The sequence below is a fragment of the Lolium rigidum genome, chromosome 4 (assembly GCF_022539505.1).
Source record: "Lolium rigidum isolate FL_2022 chromosome 4, APGP_CSIRO_Lrig_0.1, whole genome shotgun sequence".
NCBI lineage: Eukaryota > Viridiplantae > Streptophyta > Magnoliopsida > Poales > Poaceae > Lolium > Lolium rigidum.
In genome coordinates, this window is record NC_061511.1 from 151,064,057 (window position 1) to 151,086,105 (window position 22,049).

General features: G+C 46.0%; 1 protein-coding gene across 1 annotated transcript; it reads left to right on the forward strand.

Annotated features, from left to right (window-relative positions):
* The first annotated feature begins 868 nt into the window (after positions 1–868).
* LOC124706011 (mitochondrial inner membrane protein OXA1-like) lies at positions 869–20,232 on the forward strand. The gene is made up of 9 exons (XM_047237685.1): positions 869–1,320; positions 1,432–1,513; positions 3,349–3,393; positions 3,533–3,591; positions 9,235–9,301; positions 9,460–9,591; positions 18,869–18,985; positions 19,741–19,795; positions 19,888–20,232. Exons 2-9 carry the CDS (start codon positions 1,490–1,492, stop codon positions 20,103–20,105), a joined length of 717 nt encoding a protein of 238 aa, XP_047093641.1. The 5' UTR covers positions 869–1,320; positions 1,432–1,489; the 3' UTR covers positions 20,106–20,232.
* Positions 20,233–22,049: the final 1,817 nt, after the last annotated feature.

The window sequence follows — 22,049 nt, forward strand, 5'->3', positions numbered from 1 at the left end:
TTTTATGTAATCAAAATCCATCATATCCATCTACTTTAAAATCTTAATAAACTCTAAAGAAGACAATATATTTATTATTAACATAAAAAGGCTTAAAATATACATGATTTATGTGAGAATAAAACTAATTCCAATAACTAGATGATTTGGCCCCTCACCTCTGACGCCTGCAGGTAGGGATGTCGATGGCAACTTCGATGACAAAGATCACGGTGACACCTTCGGGGCAGCAGTGAGCGGCTGAGGCATTGTGTGGGGGAGGGGAGCAGGTGGGACGAGTCTCGCGTCGGAGTTCGCCGGTAAAACCAACTGGAGTGCCGACAAGCAGAGGAGAGGAGACGATGGTGGAGGTGCCCCGTACCGTCAACATAGAAGATGCGGCCATGGAGATTTCGATTTCTCCAATCGCCATTGCCGCTTAGAGGACCAAACCGAAGTATCGTCCTCCTCCAGTTCGGTAGGACAACGACATGGAACGAGGATGGAGGGAGCAATGGTGGTTGTAGAGCTTGGAATTAGTAAAGAGGGAGGCAGAGCAGAACCAGTAGCAGCACAACGGTGGTGCCCGTGGAGCACAAGACTAGAGGGGTAGCATTGTCCTCTTTTTTTTTGTTAATTCTTGAAAATAAAAGAAAATAACTCCAAACAAGTTGGTAAAGGTAACTCATCAAGTTGCAAAGCAAAAATCAAATGCAAGGTTTTTTTAAGGGAAAATCAAATGCAAATGTAAACGATGGCAAAAAGATCAAGTTCCAAAGTAAACAGGGGTAAATAAAAAAAAGAAAATCCCCACCTGAAAATGGTCGAGGCCCGAGTCTGAGCCCACTTCCACGGTCACACTCCTCGTTCCCGCCGTACCGAGCGCTAATGGCGTTCGCCGCCGCCGCGAGGAGAAACCTCGCCTCCGGCGGCCTCTGCGATCTCCTCGCCCGCCGCCTCCATCCTTCGCTCACCCACCTGCTTCCATCCGATTCCACCCGCTATCCCCGGAAAACCGTCGCCCCTTCCAGCCCCGCCCGCGCCTCGGTCGCTCCATTTCGCGCTCGCCCCTTGCGGATGCGGTACATCCCAAACCCTAAACCTCCTCCCATTCGGTCTCCACCTCCTCCCCGGGCCACCCCACCGCAGCTTCTCCTCCTCCTCCTCCCGCGACCCCGACTTCACCGACGTCCTCACCGATGCCGCTCATGCCGGGGCGCCCGCGGCGGCCCCGGCGAGCTTCCCCGGCGAGGTGGCGTGGGCCGCGGAGGACTCGTCGACGGCCGTCGCGGCGGCGCAGCATCTCATCGACGCGGTCCATTCCTTCACCGGTTTTAACTGGTCAGGGTTTAGGGGTTTGACTTTTGAGGATTTTGTGCCCTTAATTTGCCGTGTCCGTGGAATTTCGTCTCTTGACTACATCATGTTCCTCGTGTATTGTTTTCGCTGCAGGTGGATTTCCATTGCTCTATCCACGGTGCTGCTGCGATGTGTGGTGTCTACAGTGTGGATGTTTTACTTAAAGAGCGGACATGTAAGATCTTATTAAGGAATTACGGATCTTCGTCCCTTCAGTTGACTTTTATCTCAATTACAACAGCTTATTTATTTATACTGGGCGCCCAAAGTATATCTTGTATAGCCAGTATTTACATGTACCCAACTAGCTATAAGCAGTTGCAATTCTAGGTCGAAAACGTGGGGCGGGCTCAAAATACCAAATCACTAAGCCAACTTGAACTGAGTAAATCAACATGATCTCGTGCAATTCAGTTTTATGTACTAATGCGTAATAACAGTATAAAAGCGGCGGTATTTGAGATTGTCCTCTCATCACCATCATTGGCAATTCAGAATTGGAGCTGTCTCACCAGTTGAGGTATTTGAGATTGTCCTCTCATCACCATCATTGGTAGGGTGTTTTGGAAATAGGGCTAATTGGGTAAATGCCACTGCAATTTCTGGCTATTTGAGAAACACCCCTACAATTCTGTATACAACTTATAGATGCCATTACGGTCACTTAAGAACATGTACTAGCCGTTATACCATGTATTTTCTGTTGTATGTACATATACATGTCCAAGACTCGTATCAGGCTCACCTCTAGCCAGTGAGCTGTCTTTCACCATGACGCTGAGTGAGGTGAGACAAAAAAAAACTTGATTCGTCGCTGTCGATAGCCCAGCTCTGCTGCAGTAGAGAGGCCGGTCAGTCGGTCACGCCACCATTCGCCCATGAGAGAGGCCGGTCATGCCGCCATCGACACAGCAGTGTGCTGAGCTCTGCTGCTGCCTCTGTTGAACTCATTGATGGTTAGCTGGATGCATCAGCTTCCCATCTACGAACGCATCCACAATCACAACTGCAAGATTTTGGATGGATTTAGCACTTGGATGCATGGACACACCGTTGCTTGGATCTAGTCTGTTCTCTTTCTTTTCCCATTTCAATGCAATTTGTGCTGCTGGCGGTATACGAAATAGAGTTGTCCGCTGATAGGTGATCTTGCCCGCTAGGGAGTGGGACAACAGTGGGTCGGTATGCAGGAATCAGATGGTGCTCTCTGCTGCCATGCTCGGTGACTTCCACCGCCGCCATGCTTGTCGCCTTCCAGTCCTTCCACCGCCACGGGAGGGAAGTTTCTGGGGAAGTTCCACCCAGTTGGAGAGACGGGTAGGGAGTGAGGCAATCAGGTGCTCTTTTGCTGCCAGGTTCCCTGGCTTCCGCCGCCGCCATGGTTCTAGGGATGGATCAGGACTCGGTTGCAGAGGAAGATGGAAATAGCAGTGCGGGTCGAACTGGTCCACGTCTGATTTGGGTCGAGCTGGTCCATGTTTCGACCCCACCATGTATACATACATACATACATACTACAGAAATACGGGAGTATAATGGCCAATACATGAGTTTATGTGAGCATAATGGCATATATGGATTGTACAGAAACAGGAAAGTTACAGTGGCATTTCTCAAATAACCGGAAATTGTAGTGGCATCTATCTAATTAACCCTTGGAAATATGCTCATAGGTGGGGATATTATGCTTGCTTTGGTTGAAGTTGCACTTAAATTATCCGTGAAATAGTGACGCAAGCTGCCTAGATTGCAGCCAGCCATGACAATGATCGTTTCTTTATTTTAAAATTTATTGGAAAATTAGAATATACACCACAACAATGGTCAATCCGTACATTGTGCAATAAAAACAAATAAAGGAAGTTCTTTTAGAACTCCCGTGCATCGTAAAAATGCCTTACTACAGAGCCAACTGAAATAAATTTGGTTGCCGTATATTTTTATTTGAAAGAATTTTGTTTTAATCGCAGACTTAAACCTTACGTTCTTTAATGCTTCAAACTTACATAGGTGCTGCGTCAGGAAGTGGAGCACTTTGGCAAGTTGGTAAAGAATGTATGTATCACGATATTATTCATGATCCCTGCAATACGAGAAGTGCAACACTACTAGATTTTTTGTTACTCCTATTTCATTGTACAATCTGCATATTCTGTTGCCAAGAAAGTTAATTGTACACAATCATTTTCTGCAGTCTAAGGATCATGCATCAAGGGAAGAAGCTGCAGAGGCAGGACGTCATATTATCAAAAGGTATGTAAAATGCTTTACTTAGCTTTATATTACAACACTGAAGTTTGTCCGATGGTGTTGTTGGCGGGGCGTTAATGTTTTTCTTGCTCGATGAAACAAGGGACATGTGTGATGGCTTAATGCTAACATTAAATAGAGAAGATAAAGTTTAATGGTTCACCTACCTTTCTTTCAAGTGTATAATCATGGCAAAGATCTGCCTAAAAGTTATCCAATTTGGAAAAAAAATGTTGCATTGTTTCATCTGAGACTTGGAACGACTTTAATTGAAGGCATGGCTTGTTTTTGGCATAGATACTTTCAACTTTTTATATGGTATCAGTAGTCCTTTTTCATCAGGAGCAAGCAGTCCATTTCAAAAGCAGAATCTCATCATTTTTTTATTTGGACTAAGCATTCATGCATGATACAACGGCAAATCATGAATGTTCACTTCGTGGCATGTTAGTACATCAGATTCTTGAATTAACACTTCATGTAGTTGGTTGCCATTTGCCAATAGTCACCACAGAAAACCGCGTCAGGTCACAGGGCTTGTTACTCTACACAGCTCACTTTCTGCACAATGATGTGCATGATGCAGCAACACAGGAGCTAATCGTCTCCACTTTGACACACGTGATACCACAAGTGGATGTCTCAGTCATGGGCTGTTGTACAGCCGTGTTGTACATGAAAGTTGTATCTCTCCCAGCTGGAAATCAGGGTGACCTAGAGATATACAAGTTGTACTTGAGATAATTAGGAAAGAGCTCTAGTAAACCGTGGAGCTGGAGTGACGGTATCACATCAATACGGAGCCATGAAAGACTTCAGCCCTGGCCGCCACCTTGCAGCTTGAGGACAAGCTGCTTGTCCGAGAGGGGTGTAGTGTTGTGGACGTGGGTCCACCTGTGTCAAGGCAGGACTAGCAGCGTGGGAGGAGTCCATGAAAGAGAAGTATAGTAAGAGTCCATTAGGAAAGTATAGGATTATAGAAAGTATATGATTATAGGAACGAGTCCAACTGTGTAAGGAAAGGTATAGGTCCAATCGTACTGAGAGAGGTCAAGGGCCTGAACATCCACGTGGAAGACAAGCAAGAACAATCAATCTAATCTTTCCCTAGTTTTCTCTCTTCTCAACCTATGTCTTTTCTCTCTTCTCAACCTATGTCTACCCGTTCCCTCACAGCCACGCCGTCTGGCTTTCTTCTGCCCGGTAGTTATCCCGTTGTGGATCCAAGTCCACAACATGGGAAGACCGGCAGAGACGCTCCATGCACTTGCATTTTATCTCCTGGAAAATTGCAAAAGCGTTGGGTCTTGATGCGTTAATAGATAATAAAAAAATGTCCACCAGGCCTATGAATTGACCAAAATACCAACAACATAAACCACACCTGTAAGCACTAAGAGCATCCCCACTCGTTGGCGCTCCCCACGCCCAAATCCGGACGAAACAACCGCCGGATTGGACGAAATTAAGTCGTGGGGAGTACCGTATTTCCAGTCGTCCACCCGGAGTTCGGCGGACATAGTTTAAATTCAAACAAAGCGCCGTCCCGCGCTACAAGTACGGCCGGTTGATCGGCAAAAGGAGCAAAAGGATCAGCCACAGATCGGCGATCGGAGGGAAATTACACGGAGACGAGGCTCGTCGGCGGTCCCGGCCGGCACGGCGGTGTCCGACGGACCGGTTTCCTCACACGCCGTGGCCGAAGCGGCTGCGGCAGCCGACGAGGAAGCGGCGGCGGTGGACGTCGAAGCGGCCGCGGTCGACGAGGTAGATGGTGAGGAAGCCGAGGTAGGAGCCGGCGGAAACGACGAAGGACCGGCCGGAGTGGCTCGGAGGATGTCGGCTGCGGTGGCCACTGGTACCAATTCCTCGTCTCCTCGTCCATCGGTTCCATGTCGCCGCCGCCCATCGGGAACGCCAAGTCCGTGTTCCTCTTCTTCGCCGTCGCCGTCGTCTTCGGCGAGGCGATCCGGACGCCTTGGTTGGCGAGCATCTCCCGCCACCTGCCGTCGAACTTGTCGTTCCTCCCGTCGGCGTGCGACCTCAAGTCGGTCCAAGCACTTGTCGATCGACGCCCGCATCCTGTCGGCGGGATTGTCCGTCCGTTTGAGCTCTTTGAGCTTCTTCCGGCCGAGTTCGGGCGCCCTTCCGCCGCGCAAGCCGCCGGAGCGTCGGGGTTGTACTGCTCGGTCTTGCTCTTCGAGAGGGTCGTGCGAGTTTCCTTCCACTTCTCGCAGTTCTCGAGGCGGCGCGTAGACGTTGAGGAACTTGAACTGCAGGCCGGTGTCGTCCGTGTACATGTCCAAAGCTCGGCGCAGCTGGGTAAAAGAGCACGGCGATACGGGTCAGTTAACGACGATGTACCTCGGTGATGCAGGGTCGACGGAGCATACCTTTTGCTCCAAGTCGTGGCCGCTGATCGGCCGTTTGTCGACCTCCTCCTGTATGCCGTGCCATTTGTTGCACGCCGTCTGCATGATCCCCCAATGGGTGGCCATTGCCTTGTCTCCCCGGTACACGTTCATGTTCGTCTTGTTGAAGTAGGGATCGACGAGTTTGCGTTCCTCGTACGCCCGCCTCACTCGAAGCCAGTATGTGTCGAACGACTGATTGGCCCCGATTATGCCGTTCGTGGACACGGTCATCCAAGCTTCGGCGAGGCACTCCTCTTCCTTCGGTGTCCATTTGATACGCGGTTCGGCAGGCGGCGAGTCCTTCCTCTTCTTCTTCCCTTTCGACAGGTTGGCGGCGGCTTGAGTTGGCTCTTCTTCTTCCTCGTCTTCTTCTTCGACGGCTTGGCTTCCGCCGGCAACATCCTCCCGATGCTCGTTGCGCGCCGCCACAGCTGCCGTCGCCCTCGTCTCCTCTTGCGTGAAGAACCCCGGGCACGCAGCGGCGGCGGCCATGAAGAACCCCGGGCTCGCAGCGGCGGCCATGGAGCCGGAGGTGATCATCTCGTGGATCTCCTCTTCGTTCGGCGCCGCCGTCGCACCGAACGGGAGCGGCCCTCGTCGCAGGGCCGGCGAGGTGCCCTCGAACAGGCCGCCGCCGCCGACGTCAAGCTCGGGCGGCGACGGCGTGGACCTGGACGGTTGGACGTAGGCGCCCTCTTGGAACACGGCAGTCAACGACGGCGAGTACAGCGAAGGGGAGAAGGACGACGGGGAACTGGTTGTACCTTGCGTCGGCCATTGGCCGGGGACATGCCGCCGCCGCCGCCGCTCATGGCCATGCTGATCATCCTCGCTTGTTCGTCCTGGGCCGCCGCCGCCGCCCTCTTGGCGGCGGCTCTTTTCACCCTCTCCGCCCTGCCGCTTGTTTCCACGTCGCGCCGTCTCTCGTCCGCCGCCCACTCGGCGTTCGACATGCCCGGCGGCTTCGTCTTCTTCGCCCGCGGCTTCCTCGCCGGCGCCTTCGGCGGCATTGTGGTGGACGAGGAGGAGAGTGGTGGTGGACGAGAAGACGCCGCCGGGAGCTCGGAACCGGAAGACGAGGAGAATGGCCAAATTCGGCGGGAGAGAATGGGGATATGCAAGCAAATTGAAGGGAATGGGGATATGCAAGCAAATTGGAGGGAAAATCGACAGGATTTGGTTTTCCTGTCGCCGACTACGCGAGTCCACACGACGTTTCGCGCCAAAATCTTTTGTCCGGAGTCCCCGAGCGCGCCCCGGGGGATCGGGGATGGCGTGGGCTCGCCGGATGGATGAAGGGCCAAATCCGGACGAAAACGAGGAACCGGGGGCGCGACTGGGCCGATTTACGCCGTCCGGATGTTAAAAAGGCTCGCCGGGGGCCTGTTCGGGGGACGAGTGGAGATGCTCTAATTCGCTGGTAGTAGCGTGTGTAGGCCAGTTGCCCCTGCCTTAGCCCACAATCCTGCCTCCACACTGATAGTGTTGTCTAGCAGCATGGCAATGCCGCCTATTGCCGCTGAAGACGAAAGCGTTTCACTACTTTCACATCTACCACGCTGTGAGCATTACCAACAAGGACAGCCTTGCATATACATAGTTTGTCTGATTATCTATATATACTAGAAAGATACCCCGCTCGTTGCAGCGGGAATCTCTTTAGTAAACTTGTTGTGTATATGAAATAGTGTTAGACACATGAAACCCGAAGCTGTCTATATAATTTGCAAGGTTCAATTGTTCACAATAATTGAGAGGCTAAATTTAATCAAGGATGAAATGACATCTATTTTTTTTTTGAGAATCAATATATATATATATATATTAAGCTAGCAAGCCGCCTCATTAAAAACCTTCCAGTCCCCTTAGGTACCCTGGTAAGGAAAAGAGTGCGTCAAAAACTTGCAGCCACCATTCACACACCATTACAATCAGCCTGTAAGCTGTGAACTAGGAAAGAGGTGGCTCAGCATCCCAGGAAAACAACCCATCTTGAATGCTTGCAAATTTTGCACAAGAATGAGCTGCCTGGTTAGCCTCGCGACGAGCATGACATAAGCTAAAAACTGTGAAAAACACACTCAGCTCACCAATCTCATCTAAAACATTCTTGACCATAGAACGATCAGTCGATCTATTGTGCCAAAGATGAACCAGATTTTCAGAGTCCACTTCAAAGACAACTCTACCAAACCCTCTGTCCCTTGCATAAATAACAGCATCTCGTAGTGCAAGAGTCTCAATAATCAGAGGATCAGAAAAACCATGGTACGTTTTACCCATTGTACGAAAAAGTTATCATATGACCTTGGAGAAATCTATGAATTGAGAACTCACAAAGTAATCAATGAACAGTGCAACATGTGTTATTGTCAATCGTTTTTATTTGTAAATGGTACACAAACGTTACCAAAATGAGGTGAATTGATAAGTAAGAGGAGATTTTTTTTAAAGCCTAGCAGACAACCAGTTTAGAAATACTATTAGAACTAGTCTTCATTGGGGGCTGTGCAGCACAACATTTCAAGAGAACTGTACTAGCACTGTCCAAGTACTGTAGGCTCCTTGTTAATTTTACTGTTCAATGAAATGAAACGCGAAGGTCCTTTGCGTTTTCTCGAAAAAAAAAAGTACAGCCCTTAGATCCCTAGGCAAACATATATGCATCCAACTGTAATGAAGAGTGGATCCATGGAACTGAAAATCCTCTTTAATATGTGTAAACGTGAAAACTTAGTTAGGGCCTTTTATTTGTGTTCTTGCATATGCAATTCCAGACAGAAAAAAGAGTGTTGTCGCTTTTGTTGTTGTATAATGTCCATGTTCATACCTCCTTCAGCAAATTGGGGCACTTCTGCTGGACAATTTAGTGACAATATTTTGCTTCAATATATTGCTTATTTGTTGTGAAAATATAGTGCATGTGCACACCTTCTACTTTGTCTTTAATAATAGTATGGTGCGCTTAATAATCTGTAGTGCCGTGGTGTGAGTGACTGGTCGTAGCCAAAATCATAATAATTCATGTTGCGGTGTAGCTTTTTTCACCTTTCCACTTGCTGATTGTTGCCTTTGATTTCTGTGCTTTTTTATTGTGCTGAGCAAAATTCCCTTTGGCTGACAAATTTAACTTTATCCATAAGGAGTCTCCAGCTTCTTTTTGCTCCTACATGTTGTTTTAGGGATCTTGCATGGGTTTCTCTAAGATTTAAATGGTTTCTTTTGTTCACAGGTTAGGTCTTCTGACAATTCTTCCACCCATTGCGACAACGTACACCTTTATAACTCTTTATACTGCTGTAAGTTGACTTCACATGCTGAACCATCTGTTTAGCTAACTTTTGGTGTACCTCTTCTTACCACCACAACCACTTTCAATGTTTCACCACCACAACCACCTTCAGCATTTCTGTTTTCACAGAATATTTGTTTTCTCATTCTTTTGTCATGCTTCTAGATATCAAACATGGTTGAGAAAGTCCCATCTTTAAATGCGGGTGGTGCATTCTGGTTTACTGATCTGACGACCCCTGATGCTCTTTGCATCTTTCCCATGATAACATCACTGTTCATCATGCTTCGTGTTGAGGTATGAGTACAGTTTTTCTGATCTAAGTGTATGCTCTTGTGCTATAAAATTCGAGATCCAATGTATTGCATTTTCAAATATTTGCTCTTTTGAGCTTGTTTAGTTTTTCAATGCTCCCACTGTGCACAGTTCCATAAGATAAATTTGTTTTCCTAGATATAAACCATATAATCTGTACTGATGAGCCATGTCAGTGGTAGGTAAGTGAACAAAGCTGGAATGTAAATGGTAAACATCATTATTTTTCCTTCCCTTCAGTTCCATGTCTTCTTATTTAAGTTCTGGTTATGAAAAAATGTGTTTATTCTTAAATCTTGGCAATGACGTGCTATTTCTGTAAGTTGGATGAACATTAGATGTCTGACATAATTATATATTTAATGCTAAGTGGTGATCTTTCTTTACCATTTCAACAGAAGCCCCCCAGGGCCTACATTTATGAGTGAAGATGCATTAATCACAGTAATTTTTATAAACAACACTCAGTTCAGATTATTTAGCAATCTGCTGTGCTTCAGTTGTCCGTGCATTGGTTGGTCGTTTTGCAGCACTTATGATTGAACTCATACACTTCTTGTTACTACGTGCCTAGAATTTTTGATAAATTTGCAGTGAAGGTTCTTTAGATCTTTTTTTTGTTGACAGAACTGGTTCTTTAGATCATAAAAGCCTTACATAGTCTAATGTTTTCTGCACAATTCCCATGTTTTGAAATATGAAAATGTAATACATTCGATCTACAGTGCAGAGATTATTTTGCCAGTTTAATGTACTCCGTATTTATCTTGTTTGGCCTGAAACTTTCTTTTTTAGGAAAACTTATTTGATGTGAAACTTGAAGATATACACTATACTTACATTTTTCATGCATTATACTGTCAATCCATCACCCATCACTTATAAGTACGGCTATGCTTTATTATTTGACTTCTCTGTGCAGTTTGCTCTGTGTAATTATAGGATGTAACAGTATAACTCAAATAAACTAGCGGAAATAACTTTGTACACACAAGGATGGGTGAGGAAGCAATCGTTACGTTCAGAGTGAGAAGTTGCTTTGAGATCCGGAGAAAAGAAATGCAAAAGGATTTCACTTGTGCACCACACTTTGCACTACAGCAGTAGCAGCACCCCGTGAGACACGGCATAAAGGATGCCAGAGTGCCCGAGATTCCCTGGCCATCGAGGCAAGCACACGCCATCCCTCTCTCTTCCATCGCCTCCACTCCACTGCTTTTCTCTTTTCTTTCTCCATCTCCTTCCGCGCCTCCTTTTCTGTATCCCGGCGATGTCAGGCGAGTCGCTCACGCGCAGCAGCGGTGGCACTGCCCACCGCCGCAGCAGCTGTGGATCTGGCTCCCCATGGTCTCAGACCCGCAGTATCGAGGAAGAACTCTCTGGAACCATAGTTCCCTGTGAGACTGTTCCATGAGACAACGAAGTCAAGCATGAGGCATGCTCAAGGTCGACGCTGGAAGGAACAGAGCCCGACATCTGATTTTCCTTGTTTTGTTATGTGCTCTACTTGATCACCGTAAGGGATGGGTGGAATTCTTAGCTGTGGCCTGACTAGAACAATATGGTTCCTTCTTATAGGAAAGAGGCAAGCCAGCAGCCTCGTCCAAGGCCACCCTATGGCATGTTTTTGAATTTGAAACCATGGGACCCAAACGAGGTGCTTCTAAATGCCCAGTAAACTGTTTGAAGCCTACAGACGCATCCAGCATCATTATATACTAGGCTCATCTATACCATTATGTACAATGGAACATTTTGGGAATGACTCATCTATACATGTTGATAAGACATTCTGTAGGAATTTGAACAATAGCTTTACGATTCTGAATTCACAGCTGACAAAAATAATAAAAGAAAGAGAGCTCAACAGAAAATGCCAGCATTTTTTCCCAATTGTTCTGTCCATGGGCAGTTGCTCAGGCAATCTGAAACACTGCGGAACAAATTGGTGACAACCACCATTTCTCTACAGTTACGAGCATCATAACAGAAAATGAGGCACCAAACAAACAAAATTGACAGGGAACTGCTAAAGATTCTGGCAGTTCGGTTCATCAGAAAAATTCAACAGACAAATGGCAACATTTCAGACATCGGGCATTACAACACGTGGTCGAAAAATAAAATGAACTAAGCATCTTTTTCCAAGCCTGCATCTTCTTCTTCAAAGCCTGCGGTACATGTTGCGGAGTTATGACCTGAACCACCGCATTTCCTACATTTGTTCTGCCTGCGGGGCTTCTTTGGAAGACTCTCCGGAACATGATCAGCAGTACTGGTCCAACTGTCAGGAGTCACCGTGCATGTAGAAGAGTTGTGTCCAGGCTTCCTGCAGCGCTTGCAAAATGTTGTTTGCTGGGAAAGACCTTCCGGCCGAGCAATGGCATCTCTCTTGTCCTTCTTTGCTTTTTATCTTACCACCTGCATCAAAAAATGACTTGAACCTTGTCACTTTAGGCCTACCCCTGCCCCTCTTAACCAATGGCTCCTTAATAGTCACACCATCACTTGTCATTGCGCCAGTGTCATCCAGACCTTTGAGATGGGTTGTTCTAGCAGTAGACCTCCGAGTGTCCCCTTCGTCCTCGCCACCACTGGAATAATATAATGGAGCAACCGGAGTGTCGTCTACCCAAAGTTCTTTCTTTGCGGCTGTGATGTGCTTCATGACTATGCGGTACCTACTCTCTGATACATCACCCATTTTCACAAGCTCAAGGGCACTTACATACATTATGTTGTGCCGGAAAGACTTCGGCAAAGACACCTCCGTATCTACAGAGCCCTCAATATTTGGACCAAGGATGTCCCTAGCAGATTTTGTCCACCGCTTCATTATATGGAAGTCAGGGATCTGATTCAAACCAAGGTGTATCATGAGCTGCACGTAAACATATATTTTAGTCAGTTCCAGTAAATGTACAGCAGACAAGAAATTGTCGAACAAACAGGAAATCTCACCCTGATAACATGGCCGCACATTATCCCAAAATGACCAAACAGTCCACATTCACAATGAAAACTCTGGCCTTGCTCAACTCGAACCCGAAAAATTGTCCGAGCCCAGCTTGGACGGAGGTGAGCTGCTGCCTTCTTGTGGCCCGGCGAAGAAGGAGGCCTCTTCCTTCTCATCCTCAAAGGATACCGGCTCACCGGCGGGAGGTATTAGAGAGGCTACGTACTCGGGCAGGGGGTAGAAATCATCTGTGGATACTGCCCCCTTCAAGGAATGTGATGTACAAAGAGATAGTGTCTAACCTGAATGCTCTAAGAGCTGTGGCGGCTCAGGTCAGGATGAAGGGAATGAGTCCCTTATAAAGCATCTTCAGAACACTCTCTAACATGGGCCACATGGGTCAAGTAGGTAAGTCACACAGCTAGGCCCAATACCTCTTCAACAGCCCAATACCTCTTCAACACTCCCCCTCAAGATGGGTGATAGATATCTATCATTCCCATCTTGTCACATGCTAGGTTGCATTCTCTGGTTCCCAAACCTTTGGTTAAGCAATCTGCAATTTGTTGCGCTGAATTGACATGCTCTATCTTAATGATCCCATCATCGAGTTTTTCTTTGATGAAGAATCTGTCTATCTCAATATGCTTTGTTCTGTCATGCTGCACTGGGTTATGTGCTAGGTTAATAGCAGACACATTGTCACATCATACATTTATGCAGCTATTCTTCAACACCTTTAGTTCACTTAACATATTCCTTACCCACAACATTTCACTCAGCCCTTGAGACATGGCCCTATATTCTGCTTCACTGTTGATTTGGAAACCACTTGTTGTTTCTTGCTTCTCCATGACACCAAGTTTCCTCCAAGGAAAACACAATACCCTGAAGTTGATCTTCGATCATCTAGGCAACTTGCCCAATCAGCATCACAGTATCCATCGACATCAAGATGTCCGTTGCTCTTGAACCACAAGCCCTTTCCTGGAGTTCCTTTCAAGTATCTCAAGATTCCGTAGACTGCTTCAAGATGTTCACTTCTAGGCTCATGCATATATCTGCTCACTACACTCACTGCAAAGGCAATGTCTGGTCGTGTATGACATAGATACAACAGCCTCCCAACTAGTCTATGGTATCTCCCTTTATCCACATGATCCCCCGATTGTGCTGTCACTTTATGATTTTGATCGATTGGGGTTGAAGCTGCACGACAGCCCAGCATACCAACATCACTGAGAAGATCCAAAGTATACTTTCTTTGAGACAGAGCTATTCCTTTTTCTGACCAAGAAAGTACTTTAGTCGGCCAAGATCCTTTACTTCAAAGGCCTTACTCAAACACTTCTTTAGCCTTGCTATCTCTCCTTCGTCATCCCCGGTAATAATGATATCATCCACATACACCGCAAGAATAGTAATCTTTCCCTTAAAATGTCTATAAAACACTCGTATGGTCCCCATTGCACTTGTCTCGTATCCCATGTCACAGACTGCACGCCTGAATTTGTCAAACCAAGCTCTCGGGGACTGTTTCAGTCCATAAAGAGATTTTTTCAGTGTGGTTTCAGCTGAAGAGAAGCCAGGTGGAATTTTCATGTAAACTTCTTCATGCAGATCTCCATGTAGAAAAGCATTCTTAACATCAAGTTGGTGTAACGGCCACCCAAAATTTGTTGCACATGATATCAAAATCCTCACTGTGTTCATCTTCGCCACTAGTGCAAAGGTCTCATCATAATCGATGCCATAGGTCTGGGTGTACCCTCTTGCCACAAGTCTTGCCTTGTATCTTTCAATCTTTCCTTGTGCATTTTGTTTCACAGTGTAAACCCATTTACAATCGACGACCCTTTTTCTCGTTGGAAGAGTTACTAACTCCCAAGTTTTGTTCTTTCTCAATGCCTGTAGTTCTTCCAACATGGCAGCACGCCATTTTTTGTCCTCCTTTGCTACCTTCCAGTCAGTTGGAATAGATACTGAGTCAGTTGGAATAGATACTGACTGTAGGGAAGCAACAAATGCTTTGTAGGAAGGAGACAAGGCTTCATATGACACAAAGTTGCCTATGTCGCATTCATCATACTTTTTCTGTAGTCTCTCAACACAAGCCCGAGTTCCTTTCCTTAAAGCAATTGGTAGATCCATTTGTCCTTCTCCCATCGTTGTCGAGTCTCGGTCAACTTGACTTTCACTCGATGAAACGATCTCAGAGTTGTCCTGATGTTCAACTTGTAACTCTTGTTGCTCCCCCTGAACATGTTGCGCACCCACCTGTCTTCTACTATAAACTTGAAGATTTTGTTCCTCATTCAGCCTTCTCCATCTATGTAAATTCTGGCCTTCTCATCTCCATCCTGTCTTCCTGGAATGAGACCCACTATTGGTTGAGGTTGTGGTTCTGAGATTGTCTGCCCCTGCATCAGTTCACTCTCCCCCTCTTGACCAGTCCCGTGAGCTGGAAAATGGTCAAGATCTTCGAATAATACGCTCAGATCAGTCTTCTCTCCATAAAATGGTTCAGATTCCCGAAAAGTGACATCCGTGCTCACAAATGTCCTTCGTTTTGAAGGGCTCCAACACTTGTAACCTCTTTGTCCAGAAGAATACCCGAGAAAAATACATTTCAGAGCTCGAGGATCCAGTTTGCTCACTGAGGGCCTGTGATCTCTAACAAAGCATGTACATCCAAATAATTTGGAAGGAACAACAAATGTATTATCCTTCAGAATCAATTCACATGGTGATTTCATACCTGTCACCCTCAATGGCGTACGGTTGATCAAATAAGTTGCAGTCAGGACAGCTTCACTCTAGAGAAATTTAGGCACATTCATGGTGAACATTAAGGCCCGAGCAACCTCCAGTATGTGACGATTTTTCCTTTCAGCCACACCATTCTGTTGAGGCGTATCTGGACATGATGTTTGATGCAAGATTCCCTGCTCGGACATGAAAGCACCAAATATTTTGTTAACATATTCCGTACCATTGTCGGTGCGAATAGCTTGTATTTGTACATTGAACCGATTCCGCACAAGAGCATAGAATTTTTTGAAACACGGGAACACTTCATCCTTGTGTTGCATGAGGTAGATCCAAGTCATCCGTGAGTAACAGATCAATAAAGGTTACAAAATACTTTGCGCCACTTATAGATACCACTTGGACATGTCCATACATCGAATGAACCAACACAAACGGAGAGATACTTCGATCCCCTTACTCACATAAGAGGTTCTAGTATGTTTGGCATACTCACAAGCATCACACTTGAGCTTGCTTCGTCAACACCCCTCATTACATCGGGAAATATTTGATACATTTTGTCAAAAGAGACATGTCCCATTCGACGGTGATGGATTAGAGCTCTAGTCTCCTTGTCTTCGAGTGACGGCCACTAGTCTTTGATTCCCATCCTCGCTTGGCACGCTGCGGTCCATGTACCACGATCCGCTATGCCCGGTCCCGGTCCCAAGCTTCCCGCTCGTCACCCTCTCTCGTATCGAGCACATATATCCGTTAATGGTCACTTGACACTTGACGGTCAATCCGATCAACCGAGTGCACCGAGAGACACTAAGTTCACAGGAAAGGCAGGCACATATAACACCGATGATAGTTCAGTAACAAGATTACATTTAACTGTCCCAACTCCTCTAATAGGTTGTGCTGTGCCATGTGCTGTATGTATAGTTTCCTGATGTGTAGGGGAATATTGAATATAGGACTCAAATTCCTTCAGATTTCCAGTAACATGTTTGGTAACATGTTTGGATGCCCCTGAGTCTAATACCCAGCCTCTATTAATTGAATGTGCTGCTACTGATGCACTTTCAGTATTAACTTTATTGGTGCCGACAAAGTTGGCGAAGTTGCCAAAGCTTGAAGTAGTAGCTTCTGATCCCTCTCTAGGCTCTCTGGTTACAGGTTGTTTGCCTTCACTTGATGCAGCCATATTTGCCCTATGAGCCCCTTCTCCATGCCAAGGACCAGCAACCCAGCCACGGCCACCTCTGTTGTTGTTGCCACCCCAACCACGACCACCTCTGTGGTTGTAACCGCCACCTCTGTAGTTGTATCCTCTTCCTTTTCCCCTTATTGATGAAGTACAGAATCTGCTCAAGTGCCTGATTCTCAACAGGTAAAACAGTCTCTTGTTTCATTCCTTGTTGTCATTGCAAAGGCAGATTGCAGAGACTGTTCGCTGCGTCCAGCAGATTTTAGACGGACCTCCTCTTGTGACATGGCTGAGATAGCTTCATCAAGGGAAGGAAGCTTGGGCTGGTGCAGTAAGGTAGCACGTCTGCTCTCAAAACAGGATTCAGAAACTTCATCACACGGTGGCGTTCCACATATTGTTTAACAGTCACCACACACTCTGAATGAGGAAGCTCTAGGGGATCATAGTGATCCAAATCAGACCAGAGACGCTGCAACTCAACCACATACACCATCAGGTCCTTCTCACCTTGACGCAAATCATGCACAACATCCTCAATCTGCGCCATCAGCATCAGATTTCCTTTTCCAGAGTACATTTTCGACAAAGTACTCCAAACCTCCGCAGCATTTGGAAGCCCCTCAGCTGAAGCAGCAATAGAGGGGGTCAAAGAGTTCAGCAGCCAAGCAAAAATCAAGGAGTCTGTCGCACTCCATTTCTTCCAGTCTGCACTCCCCTTATCTTCCGGTTCAGCAACACTTCCCTGAACATGCCCATCCAGGCCTTTTGTCCTGAGAATGAGCAATGCTCTCCTTGACCAACTCAGGTAGTTGCTCATCCCTTCTAACTTTACCTCATTTGGCATGAGCTCCACCTTCTGCATCATCTCTGCTTGTGAAACACGAGCAGCACCCCCTTCAGCAGAAGTGCTCTCAGCATTCTTGGCCACGAGAAGCTGGGCCAGCTTCTCAAGAGCTGTTGTGAGCTCGTCTCCCATCTTGCACAGCACCAGCAGACACTCCTCGAGTCCACTTCCTCTCAGCACAGCACCACCAGAACCCACGCCACTTCCTGAATCAGCACCACCACCTGCGCAGTCCTCCCAGCTCCACCTTAGGCCACTGCTGCAGTCACCATCGCCACCTCCATCGCCCCTTGCTCTGATACCATGATGTACAAAGAGATAGTGTCTAACCTGAATGCTCTAAGAGCTGTGGCGGCTCAGGTCAGGATGAAGGGAACGAATCCCTTATAAAGCATCTTCAGAACACTCTCTAACATGGGCCACATGGGCCAAGTAGGTAAGTCACACAGCTAGGCCCAATACCTCTTCAACAGCCCAATACCTCTTCAACAGAATGGGAGGGTACTCTCCCTGGACTTGACCCGCCAGGCAAGGCCGGCAGCCCCGACTACGATGGATAGGCCGGGAGACAGAGCAGTCGCGCCCGCCGCCCGCGGATCAGCCGCTCCTTGCCAGAAGAAGGGGCGCGCGAAGCGGAGAGGGGCGTCGACGGAGCAGGCACGGTGGCGGCGGCGATAGAGGATCTGAAGTGGGGAATTTTGGAGCGAGAAATTTTTGAGGGGGAGGTGGGCAATGGCTACCGCGGAGGCGACAGAGTCAACAGTGTTGAGGGGAGATGGGCAATGACGACCGCGGTAGTCGCTCTTTCTTGTCTGCTCCGAGACAGAATCTCCGTGTCTACCGGAGTAAAAGCCGAGGGAAAGCAGTGATCCACGCGACGGAAGAAGTGCACGCACATGAATTCTCTTTCCCTACTCTTCTCCGGATCTCAAAGCAACCTCAATCTGGACGGTACATATTACTTCCTTACTCATACCTGCGTGTACAAAATCCATACTCATAAACTAGTGTAGGCATATTTCTTGGTCAGTTTGTAACTTTGCATTACTCAACTTTGGTAATCGGACCTCATTTATTTATATCTCTTTCTTTTCTTCTATGCTCTCTTTTTATCTTCTGAGACCGGTCATGATAGTTGATTCATTAGTTTTGTATTGATGTATGTTAGTCTAACCTTCTAAGGCATCTGTTACTCCCATATTTTGTCAAAAATTCTTGGGCAGATTCAGTGTTAACTGTTATTCCCTCAAATGTGGAAGGTAAGGTGCCGATGCTTATGAGTATTCCAACATTTAGTCAAACAATGTATAAATTATTTGGTACAAACTGATACTGTTGGATTAGTACTAAAATCACTTTTCAATGAAATCAATTTTTATGACAGAATCCACATATTCTTTCACTAATTGTTGGCCAAAGATAAATACTGGAAAGTGTTGACGTCTCACAAGTCAAAATGGAAGGACAGCTAATACGAATTTTTGGCTTTTAGCTCGATCGCAGTGCGATAAGGAGATGTAAAGAATGCACTCGCAAGAGGGACAGAGTAAAGAAGATCTGGAGAGCAATATCTCTTTTATCTATGCTGTGGACAACAACCCTTCCTCAGGTAGCTCGGAGTACTTGCTTCTACCTGGAATCTCTCGTTACTAAGTACAGTAAACTTGTTTATATGGTTGAAAATAAGAGCCCTATAAAGGTGTTTGATTGAATACTGGTTTTATGCTCTACGGGTCGTATGCGCCTATTATTGATCTGAGTGCTTGTGCACGTAGAATCCACAAAACAACCATACATGTTAGAATCAATACATGTATAAGTATTGCCATATGTGCACTGTGCAAAAAATAAATAGAGAAAATGTCATTTTTGTACAGTACACACAATCATCTTTTTTTTACACAATGTTTGGACATGCATGTATTTTAAAATGGTCTAGTAATATGATTTTTTTGGGGGAATTTTGAGGTGCACATGTGTACTAACGATAATAGGTGCATTTGATCCTAAGGTTAATATATCAATTCCCCATATTTTTCGGTTTGCTATATGCTTCTAATTTTGTGATGTAATATGCTAATACGTGGGCTTTATATTCCCCCTGGTTAAAAAATAAGAGCTTACTTTTGGGTTTCTTTAGTACCTTTAGGTTTCAAGTAACAGAACGGTAGTAGGTTTGTTACCATGTTTAGCAGCTAGCCAATGAGCTGTTTCTCTAATAGTGCATTATGGTGCATCTAGCTATATGAAGGTCAAAATATTGAATCCAACTAAGTTTTGTAAGTAAGCTTGTAAACATGCTGATGCTGCCCTGCTTTCTTATGTTAAATCATTAAAACATCTCCAAATTTATCTCCTGTCCAGGCGATTTCTTGTTCCTTCGTTGCGTGGAGCTTTGTGGGTCTTGTAGAAAGGAGAGGTGAGCCCTGTCAGGGGGTCCTATACGTTTGCAATTGGTTTGGGTTTATTTCCATTACACTTGACACAAACGCGTGCTTTCATTGCTTACAGCTCTTAATCAGCCAGCTGTGCAGCCAGTACTAGTTGGCGCACCCTTCAAGTCAGAACTTGGATGTTCCTCTTGTGCTGGATTAAACGGGCCAACTGCTAAAGATTCCTCGTCTCCTGTCAAAGAACAGGAACAACCAGTTCCCCCAAAGACAGGGAAATCTTCTGCCGCTAGCACTCACAGAGACGACTCTGATAAGAAATCGACCAAAGGCGGTTAAATTTTGACACAATCCCGATTTGCTGCTCTTTCCATATACTAGGTAGGAAGGCGCGGCGGCGAGCAAGCAGTTATGAATAACCGATGAAAACATATTATTGGAATTACCATAATATTGGTAAGTGAAATTTACTTGGTATCTCCATATTCCTGTAATATGAACATAAAAAATGATATTGTAGTCAAGATATTGTTACTTTAGGAGTCCACATCATATTAATACAGCAGGGGATGCTTTCAAAAAAATACAGCAGGGGATTACTTAACAATTCATCCGTAGTGCACATCATACATACATTTCAATATATTTTAATATGAGTTAATACTCTTTACAAAGGCACTAAGGAACAAATATCTAGACATTGGGATGTCTACGTGGCAGTAGAGCGAGAACAACACATTTCACAATAGATCGGAGGTAAGCACACCCACACCTAGATAACCTATAAAACGAATATTTAGTTAATTTGTTGATGTCTTGCCTACAATCTGAAACAATATCACACACAATTGCACATATTCATTGAAGTGGTGGTAGATATGCACCATTTGGGCCTGAAGCAGCATTATCGAGCTCAAGAAGCACCAGAGAGATTTTGTGTTTTCATTATATTTTTTACTCCCACAGATTTTCCTGAATGATTTTCAGAATTTTCTCCTATATCAAGGAATCTCAGTTGTTGGTCAATTTCTTAGTCTGGCGAGAAATACATTCAACACTCTTGTTTTTCTCCAACCGAGAATACTTAGTCTTTCGACGTCTTTAGCTCATAACACTCCATCACCACTACTAATAAAAGATCCAGAGGGTCTGATCCAAACAATCCTGGCCGTCAAACTAACAGATCCAACGCGCCACAATCTTTCTGTGTTTGATGGAGCGGAACACCCACGGACGCGCTAATCCCTCGCTAAAGTAATCAAAGCAATCGCCATCCACGTCCTGCTCCACAACTTCTGTCACAATCGTAACTACTCCCGTCCTCACATCTTCCCCGTCGCAATGCTCCGCCCAATCCCGTCGGCCGTCGCAGCACCGTGTCTTGCCCTCCTCGCGCCTTCCACAACCCAGCCCGCCCTCCCGACGGGCGACGCCACATGGCCGTACTGCACCGATAGGCGGGGAGCTCATCGACGTCCTGCTGCCCGAGGCAAGGAGCTCATCGACGTCATGCTCCTCAAGAAGAGATGCTTACCACCGTTGTCTCCCTCGCCTCCACGGTTTCCATGGGCGCCCATCGTCACCATCAGAGAGAACCGTCCATGCCCAGGTCATCGTCCGACTCGTATGTTTTCCAAACCTTTTAATTTTTGTTAGCTACCACATCAAACAGACAGTATCCCACATCTTATCTTTTCTGCAACTTCATAGTTTTGGGTGGCTAGATGCAGATTTGAAATCACCAATATTGAATCCTGCTCTGAACGAGAATAAATTGATTTACCTTTAGAAGCTTGCTGATGAAATTGAGTAGAGCTTTTCTCACGTGGGGTCCTTGCACGGTATGTAATTGTGAGGAGGAATCGGGCCCAGTTTTTCTTGTGCATATAGAATTTATAATGAACATCTCGAGGACCTTGGCATGTTTATTTCTGTAGTACAAAAGGATAAAATTGCCCGAACTCATGTAGTACGAAGAAAATTTAAAGCTGCACAATTAGAGTGTAGATGCTTCAAGGTTCCTTATAATGTCTCATTTTTTGCCTCGCCTGTGGCACTAGGGGGCAGAATCAATAGTTCCGGTCGTAAAGCTCCCACACCCTTAACAACCAGTGAATTTCTCTACAATGGGTTCAGATGTACTGCAAGGTTAAATTTATTTGTAAGAAATGACATGCTACTATTACTTGCAGTATGAAAATGATCGATTGGTTTCAAAACATTCATGCCTTTTATTGTAGGGTGACATTGGCAAGTTTTAGTTATCGAGCAAGCTAATATTAC